At 34.1% G+C, this 12,689-nt stretch overlaps 1 protein-coding gene across 2 annotated transcripts in view; it reads right to left on the reverse strand.

The window, feature by feature from the left end:
* LOC148625008 (WD repeat-containing protein 81-like) overlaps positions 1-5,255 on the reverse strand; it is a 28,691-nt gene extending 23,436 nt beyond the window's left edge. For both annotated transcript variants that reach the window (XM_088568194.1, XM_088568193.1), the window contains exons 1-2: positions 5,091-5,255; positions 843-1,021 (exon numbers count right to left, since the gene is read on the reverse strand). In XM_088568194.1, coding sequence (XP_088424320.1) covers positions 843-1,021; positions 5,091-5,174 — 263 coding nt within the window. In that variant the 5' untranslated portion in view covers positions 5,175-5,255. The remainder of the gene's footprint in view (positions 1-842; positions 1,022-5,090) is intronic.
* Positions 5,256-12,689: the final 7,434 nt, after the last annotated feature.

Raw genomic sequence — 12,689 nt, forward strand, 5'->3', positions numbered from 1 at the left:
ATAATACATTAAAGCAAGTTAAAATGCTACAGTGTTGGTTATCATTGTCACAAGAAATGTACATGTACATGTACTAATGAAAGCATATACTCCTGAACAAATGGCTAAGAATGTAGGAAAAAATCAATCTAATTTCTCCATAATACAAGGTGAACATCTTTAATATGTATAAAAACACTGTGCAAAAATATTGATTCAATACTATTTGTAAATACCCAAAGCTTGATGGACGGAGGAAGTTGAGTGGCTACAACATGTAAAACTGCTTTCAATGGTGATGCAGATAATAAAAAAACAGTCAAAATCATCTTTTATCATTATTTAAGTTTTTGATCACAATTAAATTTCAAATGTGTGTAAATTAGTTCAAGTATTAATTTCAAAATGAAAGTTCATTTGAATCTAAATTACAATGTAGGTATCCAGATCAATAGTTACTATTTGGTACCATACAATACAAGTTTAGTACAAGAAAATATTAGTCATATGTATATTGCTAATTGTGTTATGCTGCACACATGTTTCAAGGAGTAACCTCTAATAAGCAGCATCAGAATTAAATATATAGGAAGATCTCAACCCAAAAATTGATTAATCAATTTACAAGTCAGTGGTTAATTAAAATAAGCTAATATAAATCATGTTTAAAGAAATAAATCATGCTAAAACCATGCATTACATGCTTTACATAGTTTTTTCTATAAAAAAAAATTCTGAGTTTTGTCTTCATACATTTTGAAAGGCTGAATGTCACAATGAATTGCATGTGCATTTTTGTTTATTCATTTTCAATAATTTTAAATATTAAGATTTGGCAAAAGTTTAATAAAATTTGTACCTACCCATCAGCAGTCTCTTCAGATTTCAAAATTACTTTGATGGTTATTCTCCTCCATGGTTGTGGAACTTTGATCTTTGAAAAGGCAAGATATTGCTCACATTCCAAGGAAGATAACTCATTCTGCCAGCTGTAACTAGACAGCTTTCTCTCAACAGCACATTGCAACCAGTCTGCTGGAACCTTAAAAAATTTTTTTTAATAAAACTCCAGGTGAGATAAGTAAAAGTCCAACTAAGAAGCATGCAAGTAAAGTAAAGGATGATCAGCCAAATTTTTGCTGACTTTCTAAACTACCTAATATCTTTCGGAAAATTACACTCATAATAAAAGTTGTACCTAATATTATGTAGTGGTATCTTAGGTTGGGAAAGTAATGAAATTAAGCAAACCAGTTCAGCTGAATTCCACTAAAAATATTTTCAACTGGTTTATTGTCACTCACATCATATTTTCAAAACACTTTCCCTATCTCTATTACTACTTGAGTGGAACTTTAATCCAGGAATACATTTTTATTACATGTTTTAACATCTTAAACCATATATTTTGAATATTTCTTAGCATGTTACGTACAATAAATTATCTTCCTTCATTCTCCTATAAAAATTCTGACATCATAATCAATTGACAGCTTTAGAAGGAGTTGCATTTACAAGGTTTAACATGTCAAACCATTTAGTTGGATTTGCATCTTTCTTCATGCACATCATGATTCATCATATGATATATCTTTCCTGTAAGTTTTCTTCTAAATCCACGTTGTATTCTAAGATTTAATCTTACAAGGTCAGAGGACACAGACAAATGGACTGACAAGGAATTTCCTAATGGGCTTGTGATATTGTTGGAAGTGTTATTGTATTTGGCACCTAGGCTTAACACTGTATTTCAGAAGAGTTAAATACCTTCCCTGATTAATCCAAGGATTTGAATCTCAAGTACATTAACAATGAATGCATATAAATTAGTTGAGGAGGACATTTTGAGAAGGAGTCATTTTTAGGATCTTTTCAAAGATATTCACAATCTGCAGGGGTCATATGTTAAAGAAACCACACAATTTTGTGTGGGCCGTTTCCAGCCAGAAAGGGCAAATGGGGCATACCCAATGCTTTCCTAAATTTGCAAATACTTCTTGAAAGGCAAGAGATTTCAACTTAGTGTGTATCAAAACTTTTTTATTTCACATTACTTTACTAATTTTTATGAATATTTTAGAAATTGCATGTTTGATTGCAATTCATTAAAAATTAGACAAATTCATACAAAATTAATTAACATACTGACAATAAAAAATAACAGGATTTTTACTGATATAACTGAAAATTGTGATGTCTTATTCTATGACTATGCAACGCACATTTAAAAAAAAGTCAAGTAATTCAAATTCTGTATATAATAATAACTGTTAATTAAGGTCATTCCTTTTGGGATTTATAAGTATCCACAGATATTTTCCGATTTTCCCACACAGTATAGACAATCAAATCAGAAAATAGCTACAGAAACTGAAACCTAAAATATATTAATGGATTAATTGTGTTTCTATTTTCTTGACCCTACCTCCATCTCAGGTGCTGACCCTAAATATTTTATAGACAATAACAAAAACTTAAAAAATTTTATCTATCTTGCATTCATCTGTTCTCGATAATCATGAGTTCTCCATAGCAATGCGCATAGGCAATTTGACATAAAACGTGAAATCGCATTTGTCGTCTATTCACCAGGAATTAACCTACTGAACACTTTCTCTCTTCTATTGGGCTTTGATTTCGCCATTTAGCATATAAAGGTATGTATAATGTCAATAAAATTTAATACCTACCTCTTACCTTTCTCTTAGACCCAAAACAGTTCATACTTTAAGTGCCCACCTCTCCCATCATACATTTTGAATGTAAACAAATTTTACTGTAAGTTGTAGTTAATATATTCAGCAATCATTCGCAGTCAGGATATAGGCATATCAGTAAAAAAAATGTATGGTGTGCAGTTCTGGTCGTATCATATTATTTCTTACCCAAAACAGTTAAAAACATCATGACAGAGTAATCAAGAGAACCAAAATTCTAGCCAAAATCAAAAGAATGTATACCAGGGACAAAGACCAGACATGGAAAACAGACAATCACAAGAAAGAAAGTAACTAAAATAATACAAACAAAGTAAAAAAGTAATTAAGCAAGTCGGACGCCACTAAAAACTGGGAGCATGGACCAGGTGCACCGGTAGGGTAAGCATTCTCATGACATTATCAATGTCTTAAGAAATATAGAATAGCAATAGTCATCCTCCCAAGTCAGGGTTTTTAGTCCACCTTTGCTCCCTCAAACCCCTGACATCACTCATTCATATTTAGCGGGTATTGCCCAGTCAATTCCTATTGGTTGCTTCTCCGTGTGCGAAGCAGCAATAAAAATTGATTTGACATAAAATATCTGGAAAGGTAAACAATGAAACGAGTAACTGATAGTTGTAAGATGTCACAAATGATTCAATATGACCAAAAAATGATAACTGTAGATTCTGTTCAGAGTCTTAAGTGAAAAAATGATGTTATGTGTATGTAGCCATTTTGTAAGTTATATTGAAGAATTTCTATTACGAGTGATTTGATTGGATTTTAGATCCGGGTTAAAGTTAGGTTACTCACTAGATGGCGCTGAACGATACCCGCTAAATATGAATGAGAGATGTGAGGGGTTTGAGGGAACGAGGGTGGACTCAAAACCCTGACTTGGGAGGATGAGCAATAGTATGAAAAGCCTATTTCTTTTTGGTGAATTTTAATACAAATAACCCTGTATATCTTTGCTCCTTTGCTTGGAACGCTACATAACAGCAAATTAAAAAATATAAGATGTGATTAAAATTGTTTTAGCCATATCAAAGTTAATTAATTATAACATTCACTGGAGTGTTATTATATGGACCCTGAAAATAGAAATATCGATGAAAATATATTGAATTATTTCTTTTCTTTTCTTTATTTTCACATTCCAATTATGTCATCTCACAATGTAAACATGCAATCTCATCAATATTCTGAGAAAATAAAAACAAAGATCAGTTCATTTAATGACTTTAAATTGTAACTATTCAACAAGTACTTCAACATACTCTGTACAGGTAAAAAAAATTGTTATGATATCGAGAACTGATGACACCAGGATACATATTCTCTCTGAGAAAGAAATACAAAAGAAACATTATTCATTTGGCAGTGGCTGCTCATCCATGCATTCCTGGACGGGGAGCCTCTTCAGGATAATTGTCCACACACATTCAGTTTGAGTCAATAACGCATAGAATCATGACAGAAATGGTTCATTTACTTTAGTAATGAGGAAATAGTGAGATATTCTTTCTATACAATTATTTATAAAATGATACAAATGCAATATAAATCGTAACTGAAGTAATAAATAACAATTAATATTCATTCAGAATTAATACAAAATATACATTTAACAAATTTGAAAGACTATTTTAAACAAAGTTTACACATGGAGAAAGATTGTTTTGGCATGTGATTCTCTCCGGCACATTTTAAATCATAATGCTGCCATTTCAGATGGCAAATGTGAAACAAATCCATTCACACTGGTCCTTCTTTGCAGAAACTAAAATTTTAAGAACACCCCATGTGGTTTTTAACATATGGGATATCTATATATTTTTGGCCAAGATTTAAATATTTTTTTTTAAACATCTGGTTAAGATGATGCATCGACTTTGGCGCCAGTCATCATAACTTCTGTGACTTGTTCTGTGTCAGACCAACATAAAACCTGTCCACATTCAAGCACAGGGGCTTGCTCCCACTATCAAATATGCAGTCAAACTAGTATAACACGAACAGAAAATTGTTCAGTTTATTAAATGAGAACACAGTTCGTGTCTAAATTACTAGTCGTACACTTGTGGACAAGTTCGACAACATTTCCGTAAGGAATAGTGCATTTCCGCGATGATTCCTTGTGTTTTTTAAGCAAACCAGATGTGTAGACATTAGCCTGATGTCGCTCCCCGTTCAAGCATTGAGAGCCACTGCCTATTTATTTTGACCTATTCCTGTAAATAAAACAAAGAATAAAGGTTATCTTGATTTTCCACGAATTATTGCACAAAAATCATTCATCAGGGAGTGTATTTTATACTGCTGGACGAATGTGGAAAGTGAAAGTGAAACTAAATTGACTTCGGTTCGGAGGTATTTATCTTTCAGTTTGTCAATTCAACTCACCAAACATTTGGCTCGAGAGGTCGACATCCATTTTATGTGATTCTCTGGGATATTCAGGACATTTGAAAACCTAACTTCTTTCATAATCTATTCTTCCTGTAAATTAAAATTATATAAATTACATTATGAACCCGAATTCCGAATTCGAAGGAGGCGGAATATAAATAAAAGGGAGATAAATAGTTGGGGAAAATTAGTGATAATTCGGACCTGTATTTGTTCGGACTGCCTGAATACATGATTTTCTTTGAGTGTCGTTGGTGGATCCAGGGGAAGGTTCCAGGGATTGGATCCCTTTTGCCGGAAAAAATGATATTTTAATGCAAAATTTGGGATAAATGTAAAAACAGTCTGCACCCCCCCCTTTTTCATGAACCCGGAGAAATGTTTGAGAGACCGAATACTTGTAATGATAAGGCACCGACCATTTTTTACAAAGGAGAGGCCTGGGATTTTCAATGTTGCTAAATAATTTTTTCTGTGCTTTTTAATATTATTTTATTTCTTTATTTTAATACCAAATGAATTATATTTTTTTTCATAAATATGGCATTTAATTTTTTTTTTCGCCAGTCAACTTTACGATAGGAATAATTGGATAATATTATATAAATATCAAGGCAGGGCATGTGACAGTAAAGATTCTGTTCAATAGTATATTTTATTCTTGTTAAGACAAAAATAAAATTAATTAGATTTACATTCCCTCCCGCTCCTAAAAATTGACATTTTTTAAAAATAAAATGGGACGGGAATTTCAAAATCAGGATTTTTTTTCACATTCTTTTCTTGTACTCAGGCACTATAACATACAGACTTTTCAATTCTTGGTGACCAAAATAATGTTTCTTCTCTGAAACTGATGTGGCTATGGATTTATAACATGTCTATACATTAAATAGCTAAAAGTAGGCTAGCAAATATCTGGTAAGGAGTAAAAAATAAAAAAAATAAAATCCTCCCAACCACCCCATATTTTTGGTGAGGGTTGGATGAAATTTACTCGGCCTAAACACGACATGGCTTTGTCTGTAGCCAGCAATTAGAAGATGAGCTGCTTCTTTTTTTTTCTGAACTATAACAGAGCACACGAAAGTCTGGAACTTGTGCAGACTAGGAAGCTTTCCCTGCGATATCACGAGAAAGTCTGGGACTCGTGCAGACCGATAAGCTTCCCCTGCGATTGTACGGGAAAGTCTGAAACCAGTGTAGTGAAGCAGCCCACGTCACAATCAATTATGCATAGCCAATCTAGATTGATCACCTGGTATACATCGTACTTTTAGCAAAAAAGATCAATTAGGCAATCTATGAGTAAATTCATGATTGTATATTGTATCTAATTAAAACGCTTGCACACTTATATTGAAAATAAGGGGTGACAGGAGACAATCTTGGCGTTCTCCTGAATGTACATTGAAGGTTGGTGAGAGTGTTTAATTGTGGATGACTTGGCATTTGGTGTTTTTGTAGAGTCCTTGGATAATTTTTACTATTTAACAGGGATTCCATAGTATCTTAGTACCTTTGAAAGTGTATTTCTGTCAACTATTTCGAAGACCTTCTTGAAGTCCACAAAGTTGTTGTAGAGGGGCGATTGCCATTCTATGGACTGCTCCATGATGACCCGTAACGTGGCAAGTTGGTCAATACATGATTGGCCGCATTGGAATCTGGAGAGTAGCTGAATTTCTCTGCAGTTTTTGGCAGTTACCTTCTTTGGAAGCTTAATAATGTAACCTAAACTCCACTCCTCAGGGATTTTCACTGTTTACCAGATGTTTTCAAACAGCTTATGCAAGATAATGTAGGGCCCCATGCATGTCCAGGTGTCAAAAGAATAGGCCCGCAGCAGCACTAAGCTTGTCTTAAAAGGCAACTAAATAGTGCTCAGAATCCTAGCGGCAGGAAGGGGGGCTAGGGCGCTCTGCCCACAGAGCAACTGGGTTGTGTGCTTCAGGTGGTGGAATTGGGTTACCCTGTCATTTTACATGCTAGGGCTATCAGGCTATAATACGAAAAGCTTGACAGCAAACCATAGTAGTGCAACGTGTTTGAAAAGGTGCCACGTTCCTCGCAAGTTGAATTACCCTTCTGTGGAGAAGGAACCATTGGTTCCACCAAATAAGGCTAAATTGCCCGACTTTACTCGCTTCTCCCAATTTCCAATGGCAATCAAAATTTGGCGACCACGTTGTCGTTCTGTCCCATCTCATTTTTCATTTCATCATCATTTCATGCTCATTTTATCATCTATTTCATGTTCATCGCCTGGATATAGCTGAATTATTGCTGCTCAGGCGTTAAACCCCAACAATCAATCAACCAATCAAGACGTCGTAGGTATTTTCAAGGTTGATCTTCAAGACCTCAGATGGAAGTTGGTACGGCCCTGTGGCTTTTCCTGTCCTGATTCTCCATAGGGCTTTGATGATTTCATCCTTCGTGATTGGGCAAGTATTAACATCAAGGTCTTCTTTAGGAGATAGATTAGGAGCATCTTGTATATCTTCTCCATTTAAAAGTGGTCCATCTAGGTTTTTCATCACATCGCCATCTTTGTCTTTCACTGGTTTGGATGTGTACAGTTGGTCTTTCTACCTGTCAGTTGACATGTGATGTTGTACACAGTTTTGGTGTCATTTTTGCCCATTGCATTCTTGGTTTTTGAAGCGAGCTCGTAGATGTAGGCTCTTTTATCCTGTCTGGTCTTTCTCTTTACTTCTTTCCTAATGTTTATGTGTTCCCTCGTTAACCATTCTTTCTGCAATCTTGTTTGGACTTGGTCAAGTTGTATCTTAACAGATCTACGCATCTCAGCTGTCTCGATTTTATCGTCAGGTAACCATGACTTGTATTCCTGCTTTGATCTTAAATTTAGCCACCACAAGTTGATGATCGGATGCCATATCAGCACCTCGATAAGCTCTAATGTCTGTCATGCTCTTTCTCCATCTCCTTACGACTGTTATATGGTCTATATGGTTTCTAGTTTTCGTTTCTTGAGATACCCAGATTGTTTTGTCTATATCCTGTGAGGGAACGGGAATGTCGTACCTCTTATGACTAGACCGTTCTGGGAGTAAAGAGTTCTCCATTTTCTTTGATGTTACAAATTCATTCCTTCTTCCCCCGTGATGAGTTCTTTTTCTGTATTATCTTTTTAAACTTTGGAAACCATTACAATCAAGATGCCTCGTGGTGTTGTTCAATCTAGGGTAGCTTGGAGCTGGTTGTAAAACTCCTCTTTGTCTTCTTCCTCTGCTATGTTGTTAGGAGCTTAGCATTGAAAGAATGTTACTTTTTGTATCTTTGACATAAATCTTGCCACGATAATTCTTTCTCCCGCAGGATTCCATTCGACGAGTGATGATTTGGCCTACTTTTACTACTGTTAAGTCTTAAGTGTCGTAAGGTTTCACCCTATTCCATTTGGATTTAATTGCACTTTCTATAAAAAAAAATACTGATGACTTAGATAGCGTATAAGTAAATTTGAGTAGTTCAGGTTCTTATTAGCAATTTTAAATAACAATTGAAGCTTATCAAAAGACCCATTAAAGACATCATCTCTGAACTAATGATGTTGTGCTTGTTCAGAAACTTTTCTACTATAAAGTTAATAAGTTCTTACTCTTGTATGTCGCATATGTCAAGGCTAGGGACTGTCCCCGTTGCACATCTTATAAAGAAGTAATTATAATATAACTAATTTTTATATTAGAAGTAAGTTCTCACTAATCAAAAGTATACTGTGAAAGTACTTTAATTCGTGGATACCAATTTTCGAAGAATAGGGAAGAAACACAAGTTCGTGGATTCTTGAATTCGCGGTTGTGAGATTTTTCAGTATACACTTCAATTGAAATCTCTTTTTCGTTTGGAACTAAATTTAGTGGTTTGACCTTCCCACGAAAACCACGAAAATTGGTGCTTTAAGAGAACAATAGTACTTTCACAGTAGCATATTCTTTTTTTTTCATTTCAAGATGAACGTTTTCAGCCGCCTTAATTAGTTGAATCACATGTTGTATACATGCTTGTCATGACATAAGAACACAGGAAAGTTGTTGTCATATATAGAAACAGTAAAAGTTCCGAGCTGTCTTGTACATAAGTTCCTTGTTTTTTTAATATAGGAAGCAAAAATTAGTCAAGAAGTCTACGAAATGTCCACAATGATTAATAATCGGACGGCCTGGTATTCTAATCTTTTCTCTGATGGAAATAAAATCTAAATTAGTTATAATGTTTAGTGGTAGTTTTTGTACCTAAACTTTTCTTTTATCATCGAAAACAGAATACAACATTATTTATTTTTTTACCATTGTGGAACTTAACTTTTTTTTCTTGCCATGCACAAAAAATTTTTTTTTTATTTTTCTTCAAATTGAAATTAATATATTTTTTTCAAAAATATCCCAGGCCCACCTTCAATATAAAAGTGGTCGGTGCCTAATAAGAAGACGAAACTGACAAAATAGAATTATGTTTTCCTGTTTCGTTTTGAGAACATAATAGTTACATAAAAACTGCAATCAACGTTTCCTATTTGTTTGTGGTGATAAATAGAACCTCGACTTGTCTCGTGTATCTCGGAATACACTTCTATACATAGTATAAATACCCGTAAAGTACGATGGATAAGTATGCCAATAAATAAGGGTATAAAATCAAGTCTTCACGATCATTTTCCTATTTTTTCCTATTTTTATGAATAATTTTCATTTTCCGACGGCGGCCATGTTAAACCGTGGCTTTTGTGGAAATTTAAATTAGGTCGTCTGAAAGGTCTTGTAATTGCTTACTTTATATACAGTGAAACCTGTCTAAATCAAACCCTGAATAATCCGAAAACCTGTCTAAACCAGATACTTCTTGAAGCCCCTTTGTATCAATTTTAATGTATTTCAACCTGGGTAAACCGAACATCTTTGAAGTCCAAAGGGATTCGGTTTAGACAGGTTTCGTTGTATACGTATAAAATGTATATGATGTTGTCCCTTATATTTTTACACATTTATTTGCTTTTTTAAATGGCGGTACTGTTGAGTTCCTTAATTTGTATGCTATTGCACAACTTCTTTAAATGGTGCTCGATCTTGTACCAAGTTTGATTTGCTTGGACACGGTTCAAAGCTGTAATCTAGCCAGATATCATTTCTTAATTGTCATTATTTTTCATTATTTTATTTAATGATATCTGTTGTAAATACACAACAATCTGAGACCGTCGATTACAATACCCACCCACCCCCATCCCCCAAAAAAGTCAATACAAAATGAAGAAAATGTTTCTGATGTGCGAATTTCTAAAGTCTATACCAAGCCAAGACAAACTGCTCCAAAATCCAACTTGAAACCATGCTGAGATAATAGATACATTAATGACTACATCTATACTATCGCGTTACCAAGGATAATTAGTGCCTGTAGGGGGCAGACCAGAATTTTTTGGGGGGTATTTCTTGGCATGCACCATCTGCAAGATAGTAATTGCAAGGATCTCACTTGTTGAAGATAGGTACTTGTTTCTATCATTGGCCGGTTACTACTTGATTCACAATTATTGATAGAAACAAGTGTCTGTGCCCAGTTTACAACCTTCCTTTTTAAAATATCTGCATGGATCCTCCCTTGAGGACCTCTATTTCAATCCCTCCTAGGATTTAGTAGTATAGGCCCACCCCAGTATATCTGACATTCACCTTCATATCACTCTATAAACGACATAATTTCACACATATTTTTCATTGAAAATATAAACATTGTACAGCGCTTCAACCTAATGCCGGTGCAACCTATATCCGGTGCAATCACAAATTTGTTTTTTTTTTAACTAAGAGCATGTAGATCGTACATCATCAAGGTCAAGATGATTAGTGTTTTCAAATCAGATCACTCTTCCATATATGTTTAATTTTTTTTTAAATTCACATATGTGATTTACTATACACCATAAAAAGCCGTGAAATGCATTCAAAATTAAAATTCCTATTCTAACATTGATTTTCTACATACAATATAACAAATAGAACTGTTTAATTGTTCTGCAATGTATAGTGCTGCGGACGGCTAAGGATTTTTCGAACTTTAATGGGTCTAGAGGGTATATGGCAATACCATATGCCAGTGGAAAGATAAAACAATGTAGTTTTTGAATACCATTTTTAATTGAAAAATCTTAATGTTTTCTGCTATTTTGCATTAATTAGAGGAGGGGTCAAAGATCAATCGACTCCAATACACTTAGATAAGTGATTTATGTGAAATCGTTCATTGTAGGTAACGGAAAAACGGAAAACAAGTAACATGTAAATATCATATGTATAGAATTTAAAAGAAAATGTGAAAAAGATCTTTTTCCGACAAAAAATTACTATTTAATCACAGAACAAAAATGCCCCTAAAGTTGGTTGCATTTTAGTGTATTTTCATTGATTAATAGATAATAAGACACCGTAGAATATTACAATGTATACCTAAATATTCTTTACTGAATAACGAATGAAATAAACGCAACGTTCTCGATTCGATCCGCAACATCGGCTTTGCAAAGTGAGTTTGAAGTTGCAAATTTTCACATATTTTCATAGATATGATTGGCTGCCCGAAAATTAAAACTATAACATTGTAACATCTCTTAATCATTGAAAATGTACTAAAATGCAACCATTTTTAGCACAACATTGTTCTGTGATTTAATAGTCAACTTTTGTTGGAAAAAATTCTTTTTTAACATTTTTGTAATTCTATACATGTGATCTTTATATGTCATTTGTTTTCCGATACCTACAATGAACGATTTCACTTATATCACTTATCAAAGTGTATTGGGGTCGATTGATTTTTGACCCCTCCTCTAATTAATGCAAAATAGCAGAAAACTTTATCGTTTTTCACTTTGATAATTCCGATATTAAAAAAAACTACATTGATTTATCTTTTCATTGACATATGATACAGCCGTATACCCTCTAGGCCCATTAAACTCGAAAACTAAAGCACTTTTTGATACCTGTCCGCAGCACTAGTAAGAGACATTTCTCACTAATCTCAGTGGATAATTACACGCATGACCAAGAACTTGACCTTTGCACTGTGACCAACTCAAGGTTAAACAAAAACAATAATGGCGGCCCAGTGGCGGATCCATGGGATTCAAGAGGTTGCCATATTTGTCATATTCATGTGTAAAATTGACAAAAAAAGATGGTTGTTAATGTCCTAGCACTCCCTATTTCTGAGGAACTCTGGTTGGCTTCCCTGCTTTTCAAAGTGTCTGGGTCCGCTCCTGAGGCCGATGTTAGTATTTAAAATCATAATATTTTTTTGACATTTCATAGAAGAATATCCAGGCTACGTGTATAGAAACAAAACATGTCCATCAATTGTTTTGAATTTTAATCAGAGGCTTAATATTTTGATTACCGGAGTGGGGTTATCCCCCTATATAGACACAAATCTGTATAATTATAGCAATTATACAACAAACGCGACGACCTTTCATTGGTATTGTCAACTTTCCTTTTATCTGCGGCACCTGCTTATACAATTTTTATTCATTTTTATGAGCAACTCGGAGGGTGTTTCTTGAAA

Source organism: Perna viridis, chromosome 2 (assembly GCF_037379345.1).
Source record: "Perna viridis isolate PV_CMFRI_1.1 ecotype Kerala chromosome 2, ASM3737934v1, whole genome shotgun sequence".
In the NCBI taxonomy this organism is placed as follows: domain Eukaryota; kingdom Metazoa; phylum Mollusca; class Bivalvia; order Mytilida; family Mytilidae; genus Perna; species Perna viridis.